At 40.0% G+C, this 23,971-nt stretch overlaps 2 protein-coding genes across 3 annotated transcripts; one reads left to right on the forward strand and one right to left on the reverse strand.

The window, feature by feature from the left end:
• The first annotated feature begins 3,791 nt into the window (after positions 1 to 3,791).
• LOC146635112 (general transcription factor II-I repeat domain-containing protein 2-like) lies at positions 3,792 to 4,768 on the forward strand. Its single transcript, XM_085350031.1, has 2 exons — positions 3,792 to 4,626; positions 4,737 to 4,768. The coding sequence occupies exons 1-2, from the start codon at positions 3,792 to 3,794 to the stop codon at positions 4,766 to 4,768; spliced, it is 867 nt and encodes a 288-aa protein (XP_085206157.1).
• A 3,365-nt stretch (positions 4,769 to 8,133) lies between these two features.
• Positions 8,134 to 19,239, reverse strand: LOC146635113 (low affinity immunoglobulin gamma Fc region receptor III-like). 2 transcript variants are annotated; one of them, XM_085345543.1, is made up of 9 exons: positions 19,209 to 19,239; positions 18,640 to 18,675; positions 18,241 to 18,513; positions 17,916 to 18,161; positions 17,652 to 17,837; positions 17,410 to 17,499; positions 15,075 to 15,173; positions 9,712 to 9,798; positions 8,134 to 8,439 (listed from the first exon to the last, which is right to left on the reverse strand). In XM_085345543.1, exons 1-9 carry the CDS (start codon positions 19,237 to 19,239, stop codon positions 8,396 to 8,398), a joined length of 1,092 nt encoding a protein of 363 aa, XP_085201669.1. In that variant the 3' UTR covers positions 8,134 to 8,395. The 2 variants fall into 2 exon arrangements, with proteins under 2 accessions (XP_085201669.1, XP_085201678.1); XM_085345552.1 differs by lacking the exons at positions 9,712 to 9,798; positions 17,410 to 17,499 and having other exon boundaries at positions 15,075 to 15,169; positions 17,648 to 17,837.
• Positions 19,240 to 23,971: the final 4,732 nt, after the last annotated feature.

A 23,971-nucleotide genomic window follows, 5' to 3' on the forward strand; every position in this document is an offset into this window, starting at 1 on the left:
GTGGTCATTTCCAGTCATGGTCATGGCTCCAGTCCCAGGGGTTCAGTTTAAGGATACTGAGCTGAGTTGAAGACTAAGCTAGCAGCTACAGATGGCCCCACCTGCCACTCAAAAAGGCCACGCCCCTAATAATGCAAACTTTAAGCCTTAATGCAATTTTAGCAGGCAAGACTTAAAATCTTTCTGAGATTTCCTTACCTGGCTGACTGAGAATGTGTCAAGACATTTAAAGGTGGCTGTAGCTCAGGAGGTAATACATTTAACAATACAACTGCCAAAGGGTGATCATTTTGACCCCATCGGGCAACAGCAACGCTACTTTTCTACTCTAGTACAGTAGAAAACCACTTTATAAGAGCCAGTAAACCTGGACATCTTAACATCAAAGGCAATGAGGCTCACATTTGGAGTCTCAAGTGACCATTTAACATTTCTTCAATTCAGTTTAAAGCCTTTATTGTCATTGCATTTGGGATTGCAATGGAACTTGTGACATAATAGATATATATTTATGTAAGGTCAAACTTGTTTTTAAACCTTGTTTTGGAACAAAGTCATCTTTTTATTAAGAGGTTAGTGGTAATTCTATCATACAGCTTTCATCTTCCATTTCAAGTTATTCCTCGTTTCATGTAGACTGGAGCTTAGACTATCTGCCCCATAGATGGAACATGTATAACTGCTGAGTATTTGTTGTTCCAAATATTTTTGGAATCTGGCTTTATCACTATGAGGACATGTTCTCTGCTATTTACCTTTCCAAGAGGCTTACTTGGTTTTAGTCGCTATAAGTTTGGTTTTAGTTTGGTTCTGTCTATGATTATGATTGATTTATCTGAAAACATCATGGAACATGTGAGAGATGATCAGAAGTGTACAACTGAGTGTAAACAGAAAACACTTTTTTACAGATGTTATATTTAAGCTTAACCCTGAAATCACAGTTATTAGTTTGATAGAGTTACTTTCATACTTTACAATTTAACTGTGTCATCATCCTAATCAGATTATAGTGTTTTTCTTTAAAGTTGTGTGTTGACCATTGTTATTGGTGTGCTGGACTGTGTGTTTTGTTTGCTTTGGTTAACAGAAGCAAACAGCTTTGCAGTTGTCCATTTTCCTGTTTCCTGTTAAAAAGATTCACCTTCAGTCATTTAAACACAGGACTGTTTCAAAAGAGAAGCATAATTTATTAACAGGTATATTCCAATCTCTGTGTCAGTAGAAATATGATTTATTTAAAATGATCTCGTACAGCGGTCACCACAGTGGATCATCTGACTTCATCTCACCACAGCCCTATCCTCCTCTGTCACACCAACACTTTGCAATACATCTGTTAACCTTTTCTGTTGTCTTTCTTCTTTCCTTCTGCCTGGCAGCTCCATCTTCAACATCCTTTGTCCAACATAACCCCCACTCCTCCTCAGCACATGTCCAAATTCTCCCAGCCTTGCCTCTTTAACTTTGCCTCCAATGCCATTTTGCTGCTCACTGATCATCACCTCTTTACTTAACCTACCTTCAACAACTCTTTCATGTTGCTTCATGGTGTGGCTTATCAATTTTATCCCTCTGTCATTACTGCAGCTCTGTACATCAGCCTTGTTCTTGAAACTCAGTACCAGTAGACTTCTTCATTTTTCAGGCATCCTCTTACCCCAAGATTGTATTAAACAATCTGGGCAAAAAGTCCCATCCCATCTCTTCTACCATGCAACCATTTATTTGCATCCATCGATTTTCTCCTGTTCATCTTAGTTTGGGCTGCAAAGATGCCCAGACCTCTCCCTCCTGAGATATCTTCTTTAACTCTTGTAAGGGAATTCCAATGACTTGCCAAGACAGCTGAGAGACATAATCTCTCCCAGAGAAATTATCTTTCCACTGTGTCTTGAGTTATTCCAAGGTCTCAAAGCCTCCAAGGGAACAGCCAACTTAGCAATGGAGATACAGAACATGGTCCAGTCAAATCTTCCTTGAACAGCAGCATCTAGGTTTTCTATTTTTAAAAGAAGAACAGATCCAGACGTTAAAGAAAAATCTATAATAATTACTGTAGGTCAAATAGTTGGCATAACTTTTGACAGAAATTCAGTTGTTTCAAGGGCCAGTGTTTCCCCACTGGAAATGTGTTGCTTAAATATGATGATATTAAGAAGGTCCGTGGTTTAGCAGCTGATAAGATTCATGAGTGTTTAGATTAAAACCTCCATTTATAATCACTTAATATTAATTAAATATTAAATATTAATTAATATTTAATATTAGGAGTCAAAAAGTTAGAAACTCAGTCAAAAGTAATTCTGTTAAATTAGAACTGAAACACAATGAAACAGCTTTAGTTAACTAACTTTTTTATTGTACTTCAGAAGAATTAAAAGATTTGGTGCCCAAAAATAGTGAAAATCCCCGATACTTGAAAGACCTAAAACATGGCATGACACGTAAGAAATTCCATTTTACATTCACCAGCCACTCATGTAAAGCTTACAGTATGTGGTTAAGGACAAGTTTTTATTTATTCTAAATCAAGTTATTAGAATGTGTCACTGTTACAGATACACAAAGAATGATTAGACAAGATGCAGCTTGTCATTGCTGAATAAGCCACCATGTTGGTTCTACTTACCTACAGTTAGAAGCCATGTTTTTTGGTTTGGCTAAGAAAATACTTCTTTGGATTGCTTGTTGTGAGAACATGTTTTCTTTGTCCCCTGTGGTGAAATGTGTTACTTTGTACTGCACTCGTCAGATCAAAGACATCCAGAGGTACAGCTACTCTTTAACTTTGAAAAGAGTTAAAAGTTACTTGGTCTTTATGCTAAACTAAGCTAAGCCAGCCTGACTCAAGATGTCAAACTTCTAATGTCACAAAGAAATCAGTTTAAAGCTGAATATCTGCTGCGTTTTAGGCTGCTATAACATGCACCATAACTAGCTAGATGTGACCAGTAGACAAATATATCTGGGACTGTAGTTAGATGTTAGATAATCACTGCAGGACTGAATGCTGCTGAGATGGAGGAGATTGGATCATGATTATGTGGAGAACCAGGCAGGTTGCTGGCTGTGCAGAGCAACAGGGGTGCCCAAATGGCCAGCATAGAGCCTAGAGCAGGGGTCACCAACACGGTGCCCGCGGGCACCAGGTCGCCCGCAAGGACCACATGAGTCGCCCGCGGGCCTGTTCTAAAAATAGCTCACCATAACAACTTACCAGTAAGCTGCATCTATTTTTATTTTTTCTTGCTATTTTTTTTAATCACAATTGCATTGGCGTTAATTTGTTAGAGATAATATATAAAAAAATGTTTATTATTAAATATTAGATCATGATCTAATATTTAGTGCTAGCTGGTCTCCACGGAAACAGTTGCCGTGAAGACCAGCAAAGGCAAAGGTGAGGAGATGAGGAAAACATGGCGGAAAAAAGGAAGAAAACATATAATTTTCACAGTGAATGGGAGGAAGAGTTCTTTTTTACCACTGTGAAAGATTCATGCGTGTGTCTCATTTGCGGGGCAACTGTGGCAACGGCAAAGCGGCACAACGTGGAGAGACATTTCCGAACGTGTCACACAAGCTACCATGCTAACTACCCAAAGGGCAGCACACTGCGAGCGGAAAAGGCCCGCGAATTAAAGGCAGGTTTGAGCAAACAGCAGTCTTTTTTCACGAGACCGGTGAAAAACTCTCAAAAAGCAACCGAAGCCTCATTTAGAGCTACACATTTCATGATTAAGAAAAAGAAGGCATTTTTAGACGGGGAGTATTTCAAAGAAGCAATGATGATAATTGCAAAAACTGTGCTTAAAGACGAGAAATATGGAAACGATGTAATCTCCACTCTCTCTGATGTCCAGCTGGGGGCAACTACAATTGTTAGAAGAGTGTCGGCTATGTCCGGGAACTTGGCCGATCAGTTGGATCAGGATCTGGCAAAGTGCAGTTGGTTTAGCATCCAGTGTGACGAGTCCGTCGACAGCAGCAGTACAGCACAGCTGATGGTCTTTATCCGGATGGTATTTGATGGTTTCTCCACAAAAGAAGAACTTCTGACACTACTGCCGCTAAAGACAACAACGAAGGGAGTTGACATCTATAACGCGGTGAAGGAGTTTTTCGCGAAGAAAAAGGTACCGTTGGAAAAGCTGGTATCAGTGACTACCGACGGGGCTCCTGCTATGATCGGCCGACATACGGGATTCATCGCTCACTGTAAAGGTGACACAGAGTTCCCAAACTTCATGCATTACCACTGCATCATTCACCAGCAGGCGTTATGCGCAAAGGTGATCGGCTTCGAGCACGTCATGACTCCCGTCGTGAAGATCATAAACAGCATCCGCTCCAGAGCTAAACAGCACAGAACATTCAAGGTGCTATTGGAGGAGCTGTCAGCTGAATATGGTGACCTGCTACTACATACGGAAATCCGATGGCTCAGCAGGGGACGGATTTTGCTTCGTTTTTTGTCACTTTTGGGTGAAATCAAGGAGTTCATGCAATCCAAAGGGGAAGACACATCTCTGCTGGAGGACACTGAGTGGACACTTGACCTTGCGTTTTTAACAGACATTACTGGGAAACTGAACCATTTGAACTGTGAGCTGCAAGGCAAAGGTAAGACTGTTGCTGACATGATAAGTGCTTTAAATGGATTTAAAGCCCAGATGAACATTTTCTCTGTGCATTTACAGAGAAAAAAGGTGCTGCACTTTCCCTCTGTGCAGATGGTGCTGAAAGACAATGCTTCTGCATCTGAGACTTTTGACAAAGTTGCAGAAAAGTACACTCAAGTCATAAACCGACTTGGTCAAGAGTTTGAGAACAGGTTTTGTGACCTTGATCAGCTTGAGCCATGTGTCTCATTTGTTTCCAATCCTTTCATGAATGTGGACACAACATGCATTGCTGAGCAACTAAGTTCAATGTTCAGCTTGGATGCTGGACAGGTGGAAATCGAAATTGTAACATTGCAAAATGACGTCCACCTCAAAGCCTATCTGGGTGCACCAAACTTTTGGTGCCTTGTTCACACAGAAAAGTACAGTGGTGTGTGCACAGCAGCTATGAAGGTTGCCAGCCTGTTTGGTTCAACCTATCTTTGTGAATCAGCCTTTTCTGACATGAACTTCATCAAGAACAAACACAGAACACGCCTCTCCGATGCACATCTGCAAGACTCACTCAGAGTTGCAGTGTCAAGTTATACCCCAGATTACAACACACTGGTGAACAGCATGCAATGCCAGGTTTCCCACTAACAGACAAAGAAAGCCATATTAGATGTTCTCAGTGGCAACATTACAGTGTCATGTCAAAGTTGAATTTAATTATTGAAAAACAAATGTGTTTGTTAAGTGTAACATGTGACAATTTGCTTTAAAATGCTGCCAATTTGGTGAAAAGTTCTGTAAAATTCGAAAGTTGATTTTTTTGTATGTTACATACATACAAAAATAATGTATGTAACAGTGCATGATTTGTTAAAATTTGTTAGTGGTAAGTGAAAATGTTGTAGAAGTGATCACTTCAAAATGTAAATACTTGCAGAGATATATAGAAATAAAGCGTTGCATATTGATATTTATGTTTCCTACCTTGTTTCCTAATTGCATTCTTTATAATTATGGTGAAAAATAATTAACATAATTAGTGTCCGTACATAGATGAATATCATTAATTATTAATGATAACACATAATTAAGTTAAACTGAGGAAATTTGTTATTTGAGAAGTGTGTGTCAAACTGGTAGCCCTTCACATTAATCGGTACCCAAGAAGTAGCTCTCACTTTCAAAAAGGTTGGTGACCCCTGGCCTAGAGCAAGGGTGGGCAATCTCATTTCACGAGTGCCAGTGTCCCTGCAGGTTTTAGATGTGTCCTCGAACCAACACAGCTGAGTGAAATGGCTAAATTAGCTCCTCAACATGTCCTGCAGTTCTCCAGAGGCCTGGTAACAAACTAATCATGTGATTCAGGTGTGTTGACCCAAGGTGAGATCTAAAACCTGCAGGGACACCGGCCCTCGTTGACTGAGATTGCCCACCCCTGGCCTAGAGGGTTTTTGCTCAAAATTACAATGACAACTTTAATAATAAGAACTTTATTTACTTTACTTTACTTCTAGAAGAAAATACTTCTTTGGATTGCTGTTATCGTTGGAAGATGGGGTCAAAATGAGCCCACTTGGCAGTTGACATGCCAAAACACCAACAGAGCATTCTGGGAATTGTAGTATTAGCAGTACATGCACTGTATAATACTGGCAGGCCAGCTCTAATGGTAATTTTGTATTTCTTTTTTTTTGTATGTCTGTGAAGGTTCTCAGTCATCCAGGTCATCGTAGTCAGTAATTTTGTATGGCTTCGCGGGCCAAATGTAATTAGGCCAAATTTGGCCCGCGGGCCAGAGTTTGACACCTATGTTCTAGTTGCTCCTGTGCACCACTGCTCACTGTTACCCTCTGTAGTCAGAGGGTGATGGGAATAACAGCGTTAAAAGTAACGCGAGTGCACATGAGTGCTGCTGATTGGCTGAGGAACATAGTAGCCATGGTAAACCAATCACATGACCAATTTAAGATGACATAGCAACAAGATGCTACATCAACCCAAGTCAACCCTGAGTCTCCAATTTTGTGTTAAAAGTGTTGACTTCAAACTACACACCAAGTTTTAAATTGTGTTGATAGGCCAAACCAGCACGCGAGCAATGCAGTTTTACTTTAATACAGTATGTCAAATTGGAAAAATAACAGTAAAAAACAAACACAATAGTTATTTTTCTTGGTAACTAGTTGCTTTAAGAATATTTTAACCCAATGACTAACTCAATTAGTTACTTTTTTGAAGAAGTAACTAGTAACTAATTAATTACAGGGTTTTGTGCTCCAGCCAATATGCTTTATGTTATACACACTTCCTTTAGGCATTGAAAACCTATTTTCATTACAATAGAGATACCCAGTTATCTTTATCGATGAAGCCAGACAATGCTAATCAGTTAGTTACAAGGATGTCTTACAGACCTGGATGTGTACATATCTGTGATCCTTTTCATATCTTTAGATTTAGATCTATTTACATTGTGCAGTCAGATGGAGAAAAAAATGTGCAGATCTACTCTATTATAAAGAATGATGTGCAGCAGGCTGATCAGGGACAGACGGGCTTTATTCCAGCAACTCCCAGTTATTCCAAGACCAGGTGAGATAAACAGTAAAATCTCACCTGTTAGTGACTCTAACCTTCTGATTAGATTAGATAAACCTTTACTAGTCCCACATGTGGGAAATTTGCTATCCACACACTGGTGATCCTTTTACTGTCATTGATTTTTTTTCTATCTATGTGTTGTACCTAATTTGAAAGTATAAGATAACTGATTTAAAATGTGACATCTTCTAGTAGAGGTTCAAGTGCTGTCACAGCAACCGCTCTGTTGTAACACCAGGTTTAACCAGTAGAGGGCAGCAGACTTTAAATCTGCCTTTGCTTTTCAGCTTTACTGAGAGGTAACTGTTTGAGCTCTGTGCTGGTTCAGGAGCCAGTCAGAGTCACGTGGTCATAAGTGTGTATTTTATTAGACACCAAAATGTTTCAGTTTCATGTTTTATCCTAAAATACTGAGTGTGACAATAATAATAAATAAATAAAACTGTAATAACTGTAAAATGCCGACTATAATAAAAACTAACTATTCAGGTTTGTTATATTGTTGACCCCACAACATGTTCATGTTTGAGAGAAAACTGAGAGAAACTGCTGCCAGAAACCATATTGATTTAAATGTAAAAGTGTTTCCATGCCAGCTGCATGGTGGTTTCTGGATGCCTACAGCAGTAAACCTCTTCCTCCATCAAGCATGCTGACGCTGCTCTGTGCAGTTTGCAGTGCCTGCTGCTTTGAGTCTGTGGCTGTGGTTTAATATACATCTTTTTGTTTTGTTTTCTGCACTGAAGCCAGGCTTGTATTGGTAAGCCACAACAAAAGTGGAGCAAATCAAGTTTTCCATCTCCCCCCATGTTTGAAACCCACAGAACCACACGGGGAGCATGAGAGAGCAAAATTTAATCAATGCCACAGAGATACCCCCGACCCCATGCTGCGTGGGAACAGGAGCAGGACAAATGTAAACAAATACCACAAAACATCTGGAAGTTTTTAATGTTACATAGAAATATCTCTATTTTACATTATTTACATAAATATTTCACATTGCTGATTTTGCATCAAAATGCAAATTATGAATCACGGGTCCAACAACAGGAGATTAAGACATAAAATATATTTAATAAAATCTGTAACATGTGGATGTCCTCTGGTCTGAGGTGCTGGGGGAACCAGTTAGAGACCAGCAGCTGGACATCTGTGGTTGGACTGGTGGACTACTTCAGTGAAGAGTAGACGACCTCTGACTCTGGTTTAAAGTCTGAACACAAGCAGTTGAAACAACAGGAAACACGATTAATGATCAGTAATGAGCTCATCAGCGTCACTGAATGACATTTAAATTTAAACTGACAGATTTTATCAGACAGGACGAGCAGCGACGCTTAAAAACAGGAACCAGCTCCAGAGTCTGCCGCCTGTTTGCAACTCAGCAAGATTTTCAGAGGAAACAGTGTAATCCTCACATGAAACACAGAAATAGTTTCCACACCATCATCTGAGGCATCGCTGGTTTTTTTTTTTTTTTTTACTGTTTTACCCTGCTTTAACTTTTGTACCGACTGAAACAAACTTTAAGCGTCAAATGATCAACGTCCCTATTTAGTCTGTAGGTCTGTAGGTCTGTGGTGACAAAATTAGCAGTTTGACACTAAAAGCTGAGGCTACATGTTGTCTACAATGTACCAGGATGGTCCACTGGTAACTAGGTGTGTTGTTGATTTGTTTTTCATGAAATATCCTGCAAACAGACTTAAGTATCCATATATACTCTATGCTGCACTGTACACAGCAGGCTGTGGTTTTCATGTAGGTTGCAGCAAAGGCAGTAGGCATCAATCTAAATTCAAGGTGATGATGTTCACTCAGTAAATTCTACCTTTGAAATTAGCTGTCTATTATCAGGGGTTTAAAATTTATGACAGCTCATGAAACATCTGCTTTTACGTGATTAAATCAGCTGGCTCAGTTCACAACGATCAGTGAATATCAGTCACAGCCTGTACCCACAGTAAAGTCTACCACATGATACATTACTATGTGATTCACTTTTAAGTAACTCTTTTCCCCACGCTGCACCACTACAGCCAATCTTAAGGTTTCCCCACCTGCCAAATCACACATTAACCCCTGCCCTTCACTAAAATGTGACCACTGAGATATTTCCTTCTTGTGTGGGTTGATTTTGGCTGTTTATTTTGTTAGTTTTCTTAAATTTGTCTCAAATTGGTGCAGCACTTGAAATTGAAACTCGTTCTCAAAAAAGAAAAATGCTTCTTTATCTTACGTTGGGCCTTGAGCTGATTGGTTCGTCTTCTGTCTAAAAACACCCTGGTTTAGTCATTTGAAAACTTGTTATCAGTGTAGTATGCTTATGCATCACACTAAGACGAGGAGGAAGTTGTTTGGTTCCTGCGTCTTTCAAGATGCGAAGGTTGATATCCTGAGCTTGAGTGAGAACATGGTTAGCTTAGCTTAGCATGACACTGCTAGCTTTGCTCTGTTTAAAGTGAGAGATAAAGAGCAGCTGTACCTCTGGTTCTCTTTGGGCTGATGGCTACTTGTTCATAACTGAGGTCTTTAGTTTTCACTGAGGAGTAGACCGCCATGCTGTCGCTCTCTGTAAAATAAAACACATTTAAATTACTGCAGGTACAACAACTGCAACACCACAGCTACTACAAAACACTTTATTTGTTATGTTGCATCATGAAGAATACAAGTGATACAAGCGATGAGTATTTTTTAAACTCCAAAGGGGTTTTCACATCTCTTCTCCCCTTCACACCTCTGCTGTAAGCCAATGAGTGAGTGGATAGAAGCGTGAGGTGTTTATGAGAAAAACAAAGGTGACATCCACAAAACCGCCGTGCTCTTTTACTGCAAACTGCCACACTTTCCCCACAGCGCATGAAGCAAACATCTTATTGCAACACTCCGCTGTTAGCCAACCCAAAGCAAACTGCACTGCATCTGGCCTCAGGCTACACGAGGAAGTTGCTGCTGTGGTTTGACATGCAAATTAAAAAAAAGATAAGTTAATGAATCGTATTAAAGGACTGCTTGAGAAGCTCCTAGGAACTACTTCAGATACAAATCACAGTTTCCATGCTGCCCACACTTTAACTGTTACTTGAATCATCCATGAAATTAACAAAAAGCCACATTAAAAAGTCAAACACTTGTTGATTCCAACTTCTCTCTTTTTTTCCACCCTGACAGATGGGCGGAGGTGTGAGACGTAAAAACAGGAACCACCTCTAAAGTCTGCTGCCTGTCTGCATCGCAAGAGTCAGCAAGATTTTCTAAAGACACTACGTCCTTCCTCACAAGAAACCATCCCGAGACCATTTTTTTGTTTCTTTTTTTAACTTTATCTGTCTTCTGTTTTTATGATGGGAATAACTCGTGTCTCAGACAGAAAACGAGCCGGCTTACATATTTGTTTTACATATTTAACTACTTCATACAAGGCATCTTGTAGGAGGTAATTTTTGTTCCTACCTAGTGGTTACAAAGGGACTGTTTTATGGAGAGTAACGTATCCTGTGTGCCATGTGTGTCGAGGAGACGATAGAGTAAAAGGTTGAGTGCACACCGTCCTGCCCTGTTGGTGTTTTTGTTTGTTTGTTTGTTTTAAATAAAATATAATTTTAAGAGAAAGCCCACCACACACCCATAGCCCAGAAAGACCAGAGAGCATGGTTACAATTGTACAATTGTGTCAACACTGAAAACTTTTGCTGTGCCACAGGCCTGAATGGTCTAATTATAACTAGGACTCTACAGGTATGTTCAGATATTTGTTCTTTAGGCAGATGTTCAGTTGTTAGTTTGACTTCTTTGTCCAACTCTAATTTACCCAGTCACAAGCACATACAGTACTTTTATCTATGCCTAAGCATTCTTGCATTCACACATTCAGTCACACTCCGATCGATGTTTCAGGGAGAAGTCATGGGTTGATCTGCTGACCTTCTGACTGGTATGACCCAACTCTACCACAGCCACAGACGTCCGATCCTACTGATACAGATTAAGTAATGGAATCACACAAAATGAGTTTTATATAAATGTGTTTTTAGCTGATTCAGTCGGCCTCATCTCTGTAGTATTAAGCTGATGCCAGCTTTATGACAACATTTACAGTCACGTGACTGAGATCATTTAAAACAGCTGCTGGGTCTTTTGGGAAGTGATATCTGTATGGCTCTGGTGTAACAATAAAGGAGATGTTGTGGGGGGGTTTTTTAAATGGAAGAACTTAAATAGAAAGAAAAATAGGACCTAAGGTTGAACCTTGTGGTGCACCACAGACAGTGTGAGCTGTAGATAAAGAGAAGTAATCCATGGTGACCAAAAAGTTTCTTCCTAAAAGGAAAGAAAAAAAAATACCCCCAAAACTCACTGATGCCAGTCCATGTTTTACTTTGATTGATTGATGCACTTGAAGAATTACAGTTGCTTTTTCTCCCATTTCAGCTTTTAAATGAACATTATTTGTCAGCTTGAGTGGGCAAGTTTCTGTACTGTGTAGAGCTTTAATGTAGCTAAATGAAGCACAGCTGTCGTCTAATGCTTGTTGAATGGTAATGTTCACTGTGTCAGCATGAGAGCTACAGTTGAGTGTCCAGTAAGTGCACAGCTACCTGTGTTCAAACAACACCCCAGCAAACATGTTCTCTCGGGCTCTCCACTGAGGAGCGTAGAAGGCCAGCAGCAGCTTCTGGTTATTCTTCGTCAGGACACGGAGGAAGTGCTGGGCCTTCTTTACCAGGGTGTTTAAGGGAATTCAGCTTGAGGTTCATTTATGAGCACCACCAGGAGATGTTCACTACCTCCTGTGTGTGGTTTTATCTTCATCATAGTTGACAGTGATGTTGGTTGGGTGAGTTGGTGTACAGTCATAGTCGTACAGGGTGTAGAGTAGGGGGCTGAGAAGGCAGCGCTGTGGGGATCTGTTGCTGAGTGACAGTTGGGGGTAGAGATGGTCCAGTTTGGTGTTGGTCATCTATAACTAACCTCATATGCTGCTCACATGTCTTTATTAAAAGGTTGCTTTCAGAGAAAGATGAGAAGTTTGATATCAGTTACAATTCTGACCAAAGCCCGAAAGTGAGTCATAATGTCACTCATAATAGTGACTGCAAGAGGACGTAAATCTACTCTGTTCAAGGTTAAACATAACGAGGAGCTTTATCTCTGGGCCTCGTTGATCCGACCTGCTTAGTTTTTTCCAAAACTGATTCCAGAACTGCTTTTGATATGATTACTGGGAATAACTGTTAGGTCACGGAAAATATGTCAAAATTGTATTTGCAATGTTGCATCATGTAGAAAGTACATGTACTTCATACACTGCAGCAGCACCTCACACCTCTTAACACCTCTCTGCTCTGAGCCAATGAATGGCTGGATAAACCTGTGAGATGTTTTGTGTGAAAAAGAAAGGTGACATCCACCAAGCTGCTGCTTCTACAATGCTAAATGACACACTTCACCACAAGCTACAGTCTCACAACATGAACACTATTACTATCCAAGCCAGAGCACATAGCAGATTGAAATCTCACCTGCTTCAGACTAACTGGTTTCAACCACAGGACGTCGCTTCTCTATCTTGTGTATGTACCAAGGCACATCTGGGCCTAATGTGGGCTGCTTTTGGCATGTATCGCTCTATTATACAGCATGGCGGATGTTCTGTGGTAGAGAAGTGGCCCAAATGTTACTGCACACATGGCATCAGGTCAATTCACAGGGCACTTGTGGCTAAGCTGAGGCAGACGCTGAGAGCCACATGTCGCTCAAAGAAAATGGCAGATGTGCCATATTTGTGCTAAAATCACATCAGAAAGCAGAACTATTGAGCTGGATGACCTGTCTGTTCATCATCATGACAACATGCTTACACACACCATCCTGCAGCAACAAGTGTGGATTAATCTGCTGCTAAAGAAAATCGACAACAAGTGCAGCGTTTCCTGTTTCTTTGAGTGAAGCAACACAGAGGAAGTTTGAACGTTAGATTTTTAGTGTTTTAACATTTTATGTATTCGGTTGGAACCAATGAGCCACCACAGACAGTCATGCTGTCAGGAAGTGTTGAAAGAACCAATAATACATTGTTATCTTTGGCCTTTCTCTAAGGTTATTGTTAACAGGAATGAATAAAAAACATTAATAAAAAAACTCTTTGTCTAAGAGCGAGCACGGGCTGCTCTGCATCTTGTATCCAGATCCTACTCACAGCTTGTGGCTGAGTAGTAGTAGACAATTAGCTCAAATCGTAGCATCAACCCTGCTGACATCCTCAGATGTTACTACCTGCCCAATCTGATGTGCCTTTTTTGGGGTAATGACATGACCAGCGGCAGCTGTTTAGGATTGTTTGACAGCAAAATTACAACTTACAGCGACTGTTTGGGGCTGACGCCACAAGTTAAAGCGGCTGTTGTGAAGAGAGACTGCCACAGTGAGCTGAGCTTAATGCCAGATTTGTTTTAGTGTCATGAAGGTGAGTCTGTTGTCTGGTTATGTCAGATAATATTAACAGACAAGATTTTCCAGGGTAATAAAAGTTACATGTTTATTTTTTATTCTTTCTTCACACAAAATCCTCATTTAGTCTTACAGTGACAGACCTTAACGTATGTGAACTGCAGGATATAACTGCTGCTGATTTATTCCTCCCTCATAAAGCTCCTGTAAATAATCGAGCCACTGTTTGGATTTACAGTCACATAACAAGTTTAAGTACAACCTCATTGTGTCCACAGGAATTTCTAAGATAAGCAGCCAAACACTAATCAAATGCACTTAATTAACTGATCATCAGCAAGTGTTTACTGCAGTTTCCTCAGCAGTCAACATCCCAGCAAATTGACCCCAAACTGCAAAACATCCAACAGCTACACCTCAGACTCTACAGGTTTTACATGCTAAATGTTAAAGTTCATTATGGTAAAATTAAAACAATTCAAATAAAAAAAGACTTCCCAGGGGAAAACGTCTTCTCTCTTTATGTTTTGTTTTGGGATTTTTCGCATCTGAACAAACCAAGAAATCAAAAATCAAGACTTCTGGAACTTTGTCCTCAGATGAGACCAAAGAGTAAATGTTTGTCCATAATGCACAAGACAACATTTGAGGGAAAACCAAACACTGCACATCAACACTGACGCCACATACCGACTGTCAGCATGGTGGTGGAGGTGTGAGGATTTGGGCCTGTTCTGAAGCACAGGACCTGAGCACCTTGCAGTAAATGAACCAACCAGTAACTTCCAAAGTGTTCTAGAGTTTAATGTGAACCCAAAAAACAAAGCTGTGACACTCCAGTTAGAGCCCAGACCTCAGTCTGATTGGAACGCTTAGGAGACCGTTAGTGATCTTATTAAGAGAGCTGTGCATCGCAAATGCCCACAAACCTCAAAGACCTGATTCAATGATGCAAAGAAAAGTGGGCCAAAATTCCTTCACAATGACAAGACTGTGAAAGTCATATAGATAAGAAGAAGATGAAGAAAAGAAGATAAATAAATGAGGTATACTTAGTTTTTCACGAAACAGCTGAGGATTCTGAGAAAATGTTCATCATCACATGACCGTAGGAAGCCAATCAGGAAACTGGCACATGTACGTAAAAAGAACCGTTTGCTGCTTAAAACCTCAAAGATCCAATTTAGCTCACTGTTTAAATGCAGCAGTATGTTGTTTGTTTCTTGTGTTCACGATGCTTGGTAATTACTAAATATTAGCATGCTGCTAAGATGGTGAACATGTGAAGTTCAAATGTTATGAACTATTAAAGTGTTAGCATTCATATGTTAGCATTTAGCTCAGTGATTGGATGTAGAAACGAACCCAGATGGAGAAAAAGAGGAGCAGCTCTACCTTTTGTCTTTGACTTTTTCTTCTTGTCTTTGATGACGATTTCTCCATAACTGACGTCTTCAATTCTCGTTTCAGAGTAGACTGTAGCAGAATCACTCTCTGCACAATAAAACACAAACTATTTAGATGATTTAGAATGTTTAAAATAGTTTAAGCAGAAGATAGAATCACTGAAAAGGTGAAAAGCTTCTGTGACAAATAAAATGTAACTGAGTGACCACAGATCAGGTAAACGTGCCACGATATCACACAACTAACAAATGATTACCTTCATAAAAGGTAGATTCAGAGCCTAAACAAAGATACTGAGATTAATGGAATTTAAGATGTTATCACATAAATGTTTTTCGTGTTTAAATAAGTTTAAACTAACAGCCCTGTGTTGAAACACCTGCAGCTGAAGTGTTTTCTTTATGTCACAAACAGGATGCTAAACAACTGCGGAGCTGTTAGCTTCAGCTAACCGCAGACAACAGACCGTCCAGCATGCAAAGAACAATTCTCACTTAGTATGGTGTGAAACTTTACATACAGATATATTTAACTAAGATGGTGTTGCATACTACCCATGAAAAAGCCATTTAACTAACTGAATAATCTTTATCATTAAATGTGTAAAATATGAAGGTGAGCTATATGCCTAACATGCTTCATAATATTCTCGCGATCTATCATAAACGCACAACGTTAGACTAACGCACAGTCTTAACCTCTTGAAAAGATGAAGCTCCTCATGATCCAGGGCTCAAAACACACACTGTCACATGCTTCCAGTTTCTTATGTGCCCTTTTACATTTTACGTTTACGATTTTACGTTCCTGAAACGTTAGCCCAAATCTAACCACTCTGGAGCCAATCAAATCTGATCAAAGCTGCTTAGACCCCTTTCCCTCCAGCAGGTCACACTTCTACTAAACATGCGCCCAGTTATCTGCCCCATGCTGTCTGTGGATGTAGCTATATAAGCTAGCTAGCATTGGCATTGATAACTTCACACTTCTCCTTCTCATAAAAAACAGAGTCACATTAGTCTAAATGAAACTAACGTGTCAGAAACATTTACTTTAAGGCTTGAAAATGCTGCAGACTTTCAGAAACTGCTGGATGATGTCATAGAGCCTTGTCCATCTTTGGTATACAGTCTATCGAATAAGCTACATGGACACAGGATGCCAAGAAAAATGATAAGTGCACTCACGTAAATCTTTACAAAAGTAACAAGTCATTTGTTTCCTATTTCAGCTGATGCTTGTTTCTCAAACATCTCCATCTCCTTTGTCACGTGGTGTGAGCAGAATCATCTGCAGCTCAACGTGGCAAAGACCAAGGAACTGATCGTGAACTTCAGGAAGACCAGGAAACACTTGACCCCTGTTTCAATCCAGGGGGTCAGTGTTGACATTGTGGAGGACTATAAATACCTTGGAGTACACATTGACAATAAACTGGACTGGGCTAAAAACACCACAGCACTTTACAGGAAGGGCCAGAGTCGTCTCTATTTTTTGAGGCGACTGAGGTCCTTCAACATCTGCCAGAAAATGCTGAGGATTTTCTATGAGTCTGTGGTGGCCAGTGCGATCCTCTATGCTGTTGCATGCTGGGGGAGCAGGCTGAGGGTCGCAGATGCCAACAGACTTAATAAACTGATCCGTAAGGCCAGCAATGTTGTGGGGATGGAGCTGGACTCCCTCAAGGTGGTGTCGGAGAGGCGGATGCTGTCCAAGATAAAGACAATGTTGGATAACACCTCCCACCCACTCCATGACATGTTGGTCAGTCACAGGAGCTCGTTCAGTGAGAGACTGAGATTACCGAAAAGCACCACTGAACGACACAGGAAATCATTCCTGCCTGTGGCCATCTCCCTGTACAACGCATCCACTTAACACACTGTTTGCTGCTACAACTACACATGTTTCTTTTCCAACTATTTATTTATGAGTGACTTATGTATGTATGTATGTATATATATGTATATATTGTACTATTCTTAGTTAGTGTATTGTCTGTCTTGTCTTAATGTTGGTTTAAAATGGAGCACTGTAACAAAAAATAATTTCCCCCAGGGATCAATAAAGTATTCTGATTCTGATTCTGATTCTGATGTTACTGAACTGTGTCATAGATTTCCATATTCTCCTGTAGATCTGTTACTGAAGGTCTTTACCTGAGGCGACTGTTCCTGTCACATGAAGTGAACTCTACATGCTTTTCAAAGATTTGCTTTATATATTTGGAAATGCTTTAGTGGTATAAAACTGGCACATCTCCCTTATCGTAAACATACAGCTTTCTGACACCATCTCCCGCCAAAATTTCCCCAAACATTACCTCTGCTGTGTTTCACAGGCTGCTGTCGACCATGTGATATCTTGACGTCACTGTATGTGACATCTTCTCCTGCAGCTTTGTCTTGATCTGCTGAAATGTAACAGTAATATAATTTATCGTATGAATGCAAATGTTATTATCACAGACAGATAAAATAAACACTGAAATCTAATCATAATAATGTTTAAATTGTTCAACAAATCAAAGTCCACACATGAAAGATCAGGAAGTCTGAGACTCACCTTCAGGTTTTCTGTGATTATGTTTTCTCACCAGCAGAACCAGTAACACCAGTAGAACCACAACACAGACTGACCCAACAGAGATTAACACAGGAAGAACAAGATGCGGGGCAGGGGCTGATGTAGGGATAGAAGTGGATGTAGATACAGGTGTGGGAGTAGATGGAGATGTGGTTGTAGATTTCCCTTAAACATACAACATGTAATCATTAGTTTATTGTGAATGTTGAAAGCTGCAGAAACACAGACAGGTGAGTGTGTCACCTGTGACAGTGATCCAGCTGGATGGAGACTCTCCATGACCGCTGATGTCACACTTGTAGAGGCCTTCATCAGACCTGGAAACATGCTGGATGGTCATGTGACCTGTAGGCTGCTTCCTGATGAGGGAGCCATCTTTATAGAAAGCAGCTGGGAGGTTGGAGGGAGTGGTCTTTGTTTTACAGAGCAGAGTGACGTCATCTCCCTCCATCACAGGGAGGACAGGACTCTGCAGGATCACTGATCCACCTCAACACAGAGACAAACTACAGCATTTCATCCATTTACACACAGCTTCATCAACACTAACTCCACACACTCAGCTTACCAGCGACTGTCAGGTTAACCATGTTACTGATGGGACCCTCTCTGGACTCACACCAGTAAACTCCACTGTCATGAGGCACCATCAAATTCATGTTACAGGAAGAATTAGTCGAACCAGCTGGTTTTCCCCATGTACTTCCACACTGAGTGATCTGTCCTTTGCTTGTGTTTCTCCTCAGAGTCCATCCAGCAGAGCTGTCGTCCTCCTCACAGCTCAGAGTCACAGAGTCTCCTTCGAAGAACTGAGAGCTGCTGGGACTCACAGTCAGACGAGCTGTGAGGGTTAAAATGAAAAACTGATGATCACGTCTTTGAGATCTTTACTGAAAGTTTTAATCCAAATGTGTGAAACCTGTCAAAGTTTCTCAGGTTTAAACTGTGACAGAAGAAGGTTACTGACCTTGGTTTGTTGTGCAGCTCAGCAGTGAGATCAGAACTAAAGAGAAATGACACTCAGGTTGATTTGAGGTGAACATAAAGAACAACTTTGTAATATTTGATATATAATTCTACAATGAAACTGATCACAACATTTCATATTTCATGCTCTAATGTAGTTACTGTTACACAAGGAATCACATACAGTTATGTTGTAATAATACGTAACTGTATGTATTAGTAAATACAAAAGACTAGCACTAAACTGAGGTCCACGTAAGAGTGCACCACTCTGCTCTGTTCACACAAACACCAACATTTTATTTCAGCTTTTCACTCATAAATTCAAAATCTAATCAAATCAAAATTTATTTATATAGCACATATTAAAACAACAGTGTTGACCATAGTGCTTCACAGTCAGTAATTCATCAGTAACTCTGTGAAACTTCAGACCTGCAGTTGGTCCTCGTGGTGTTTGAACTTGAATTCAGCCTGATTTGTTTTCATGTCTTCTCCTCCATCATCAGTTATCAGGAGAGCAGACAGTCAAAGTACAAGAATTCAAACAAACACAGAGATTCTACTTACAGAGCAGACACAGCACAGATGTTTCCTTCATCGTCCTTCTCACTCATTTGAGCTTTTTTTCATTTCTGTCTCTGACACCAAGTAAAGCCCGCCCTCTTCCTCTGAGGACGTATTCTTCCTCTATCTGTACAGAGTTATTGGTGGATTTCTAACCTCTTAATGATTCATGTGATAAATTTATTCCAGAATATGAACTTAGACACTCTGCAGTTCCTCTTTTGTTGCAAAACCTTTAAAATTAAGTTGTTTTTTTTAAGTGTAACACACAGAAACACATAAAACCTTTTGTGCTTTCAAAAGTTAAGAAACCAGCAACGTTGTTTTGACATATTTTGAGGTTAACTGAGATGATTACATGATATTTGAGTTTCTCTGTGATAATCAATAAATGACATTTATGACTTTATTCACAAGAAATCAATTAAAAATACCATTTAAAACGTCGACTGTACTTCAGTCTGCTGTCAGTGTTGTAGCTTAGTCAATGAAACAAACTAAAACCATTATAACCATTTAGTGGACGTCCCCCTGAGGCAGCATGGTGATGCTGTTGTCTGACTGGAAGAAGGTGCTGGGTTTGAATCCAGCCTTCATCTTTCTGTGTGGGGTCTGCGTGGTTGTTTCTGGGCACTCTGCTTCTCCCACAGTCCACAGTCAGGCAGTTAGATTAACCTGTGAGTCTAAATTGGTCGTAGATGTGAATGTTTGTGTGTCTGTGTTAGACACAAGACTGACAGGAGACATGCAGAGTTTATCCAGCCTGTTAAGCTGTGGTAGCTGGAATATAATGAACACCATCCTCCCACATGGTTTATATATGACCACTAGAGGGAGATGTTGGACTTTAAATACTAACATTGTTATTTTATTTTAATTTATTTAGGCCAGTGCATGTTAATGAACACAAATGTAAAAAAAAATTCCATTAATATAAAAAATACCAGATTATAGCCAAGGGCGAATTTCCATCTTTTGTCCGTAAAACATAAAAAAATAGACATGATAATTCATAATTCATTCATAATAAAAACTCCATCACCAAACTCACACATACACACTTTTCTATTCCCAAATAAAACATTTAAATTATACAACTTATACATGATCACACACTTGATTTGTCCATAACCAGTTTTTAACCTGTGCCTTAAACAAATTGCTTTAGTGGTGGTGGAGCAAGGGAGTGTAAGACTTTATATATTAAACACATTCTTTTAAGTTTCACTAGGTTATTGAAGTTCAGTAATTTATGATTTTTAACACATGACAGTGGTCGTGGGAAGTCGTTTTTTTGCCAAGTAGTTTTAAACTTCTTTTATAAATGTTTTCAATAGTTTTAAGTGTTGTTGGACAAGCAAGTGACCAGGACGTCAAACAATAGTCCATATGAGAGATGATCATTGAGTAAAAATAAGTTTTTGCAACATTCATATTTAAATTATTACGTATATGATTAAAATGTCGATTATTAAATTTAAGTACCTGGGACACTTTATTTATGTGACTCTTGAAGGAAATGTTGGGTCTAGAATGACCCCAAAATATTTCCAATGACATGTGTTACAATGACAACAAAATCTTTCATATTTTGTTGTCACGGTCATCAGATTTTTTGTATTAAACTCTTGGTTTAAATATATTTGACTTTTGAGTGCTGTTTGCTTTTTATTCTTTCTGTTTCAAATGTTTTATAAGTGTAGAAAATGTGTGTCTGAGTCTGCAGAGGAGCACTGGGCCATCAACGCTCAAATATTGTACCAACACACCTTGTTGGTGGACACAGGCTGAAGCTGGTCAGGAACCAGTTACATACCCTGGCCTCTGTCAGACCATGAAGCGGTCAGCACACACAGAGAACTGACTACACTCATTCCCACACAGCAACATACAGTGTGTCAGCACTGAGATCAGCTCATCTACCTGCAGGTGACGCTCCTCACAGCTGCTGCTCGTAGTCTTTCTCCACAGTATCACAGGAGGTCTGTCTGTGTCGGCTTCATATCAGTCATCTCCAGCTTCTCCTCCTCCTGCACCATCTACAGATTTAACCCCTTCAGTGTATGTCGGGAATTCCCTTTCTCTACATTTCACAGCTCTGATGTTTCGGGTCTCGGTGTGTCGGAGGTTGTTTCATAATCTTTCTGTGGTTTTATGAAACAATAAGGAAGACAAACTGATTGTTTCACAGTTGTGGGTAGTTTCACACTGTGTTATCAGGCTGCTGAGGATGTTTGTCTGAGTGTTTGTGTTATCAATCATTGCTGCTGCAGTGTGGTGCTGATGCAGGCCTCACACCGTCACAGGAAGGAGGAAGTGAAACTGACACAGACGGTAAAACCTTCTTGTTACAGCGTTTCTCTCGTCTGCTGGGGATGAAGAATCATTACACAACCCTGACAAGTTATTTTGGATCTGAACAGATGGAGAAGTGTCGCATTGGAGCGATTTCATAATCATTGTGACCTTTTGGCCCATGAGGTCATCATCGCCCCCTGTTGGTGATTGTGTGAACTGTTTCATGCAGGTCACACAAAAGGCTGGAAGTTTAAATAAGGAATAAACATCTTTATATTTTTAACATTTTATGTTCAGTGTTTTCAGAGACAGCACATAAAGAGTTCAGATTTAGTGTTTATTATCTTTTATTTCTTTATTCTTTGCTTGTTTGTTTTTGTTTCCACAGTAAAAAGTGTCACACTGACTGGACGTCCACCTCTTCTTATTAAGTCGTACAGGTTCCAGTTATCATCCAGGTAAGAATTACAGAGAGTCAAGTGCTGTGTCAGTGCGGTTTACCGATAAAGAGAACACGAATTACAAAGTAGAAAAGAACTGCAAATTAATAATGCCAAAGGTGGCGGCTCTGAATTAGTCTCGGCAGCTAGAGGGCAGCACATACGCCCACATGGCCCTTCATACATGTTTTAGTGGTTCACAAAAGGCCTGTTTATTTACTTATTATGCTGCTTGCCCTTTTTAGACCACTTCCAGCCTGCATGTTGGAACCAGAGCTCTCGACATGTTGGTACCATCAACTCAAAATAAGCTGAATTATTTTTATGAAACACAAAAGGAATCTCAGTTTAACGATTTGATATGTTTTACATGTTTAACTGTAAGTAAATTTATGAGATGTGCAGATAATTGCATTCTTTACTTTTCCCACTGAGAGAAAACTGCACAACAGTCGGGTCGAAAACACATTTTAGCTTTTAATAAGTAAACTTTGACACCTAACCTGTACTTTGTTACCTCTTAAATGAAGCCCCTGTATCAGGTGTTTATCTGGCTGTACTGAGATTTTGTCATGGTAATTTCATTTTGCAGCTGTGACAAAGATGGACGAGGCAGGTAAACACTACTCAGATGTGATGCCATGTGTGAAATTTAAGAAAATTAAATTATAAAACCATCACAATTACAACAGAGTTCAGTGCAGGTTGGAACTGTCCACCCGTGTCAACAGAAAAACATCAAGCTAGCTAAACTACAGCCACATCTTAAAGACGTAAAAAGGTTATGATGGTTTGGACGTGTGCAGAGGAGGGAGAGTGGATATCCTGGACAAAGGATGGTGAAGATGGAGCTGCAGGCAGGAGGAAAAGAGAAATACAACAGAGGGTTGGTTAGAAGGAGGAGGAGGATGCTGGGATGGAGGCTGACGAGTCACTATGGAGACCAGTAAAGGGAACATCCAAAAGAAAAGGATGGAATTCAAAGAAAACTGAGGTTACTGTAAAAATCTCAGAAACATGATGCACAGCCAGATATTTCCTCTGGATGGCAGAGTAACACTGGTTTCTTGTTCTGTTTTTCATTTATAAAGCAGCTGCTCTGCTGTAACACTCAGTGTAGCCACTAGATGGCAGCAGATTTATACTGAGCTTCTCCTCCAGGAGGAGGAATGAATTAAAAAAAAAAAAAAAACCTTTTCAGTGGCGACCACGTGGTGACAGAAGCCGGGTTTTCTCCTCTTTTACTGGTAATTGTAACATTTTAATTAGGCTTTTTTTTTTTGCTGTTTTTGTTTTGAACAAACAAATACAAAAAGGAGAAAAAATTAGTTTCTACTCATGAAAACATTTCAGCTGCTACCAGAAACGGACAACTTTTAAATCTGTTGTTTGTTTGTTTTTCCAATGTCAGCTGCTTCCTGGTATATTTATTGTTGAGTAAGGAAGTAAAACTCTTCAGCATCAAACACACAGTGATGTAAGTAAACTATAGAATACATTGTTTGACTTGTATGAGTTGAATTGAGAAAGAAATGAAAGTGAAACATGTAAAAATCTCTGTAACATGTGGATGTCCTCTGGTCTGAGGTGCTGGGAGGACCAGTTAGAGACCAGCAGCTGGACGTCAGTGGTTGGACTGGTGGACTCCTTCAGTGAAGAATAGATGACGTCTTGGTTTATATCTGACTCAGATAGACTGCAGGTCATAACTTCTTACCTGAAGTTCAGTTCACACTTGGACCGGCGGCCGCCTCGGGTCTCTTTTCCTTCTGCGTCCCCTTTCCATCCTCCACCTGCTGGCCTCCACCACTTGCTAATGTTACTGAATCTGTGGAAGCTCCGCGATAGCCACCACACGAAGTAACGAATAACGAGCCTATCTAAATCCCAGTAACGAGTAACGCGTTCCTGATTTTGTCATAATAACTAGTTACCGTGCTCGTTAGCACAATAATAACGTAGTTACTGTAACGCGTTACTTAGTCCCCACGCTGGAGTGGGCTGACACAGCTCTGCAGCTCTCAGCCT

Source organism: Diplotaxodon limnothrissa, linkage group LG3 (genome assembly GCF_057381915.1).
Source record: "Diplotaxodon limnothrissa isolate DT_005_m linkage group LG3, D_limnothrissa_male_GT1.1, whole genome shotgun sequence".
Classification (NCBI taxonomy): Eukaryota; Metazoa; Chordata; class Actinopteri; order Cichliformes; family Cichlidae; genus Diplotaxodon; species Diplotaxodon limnothrissa.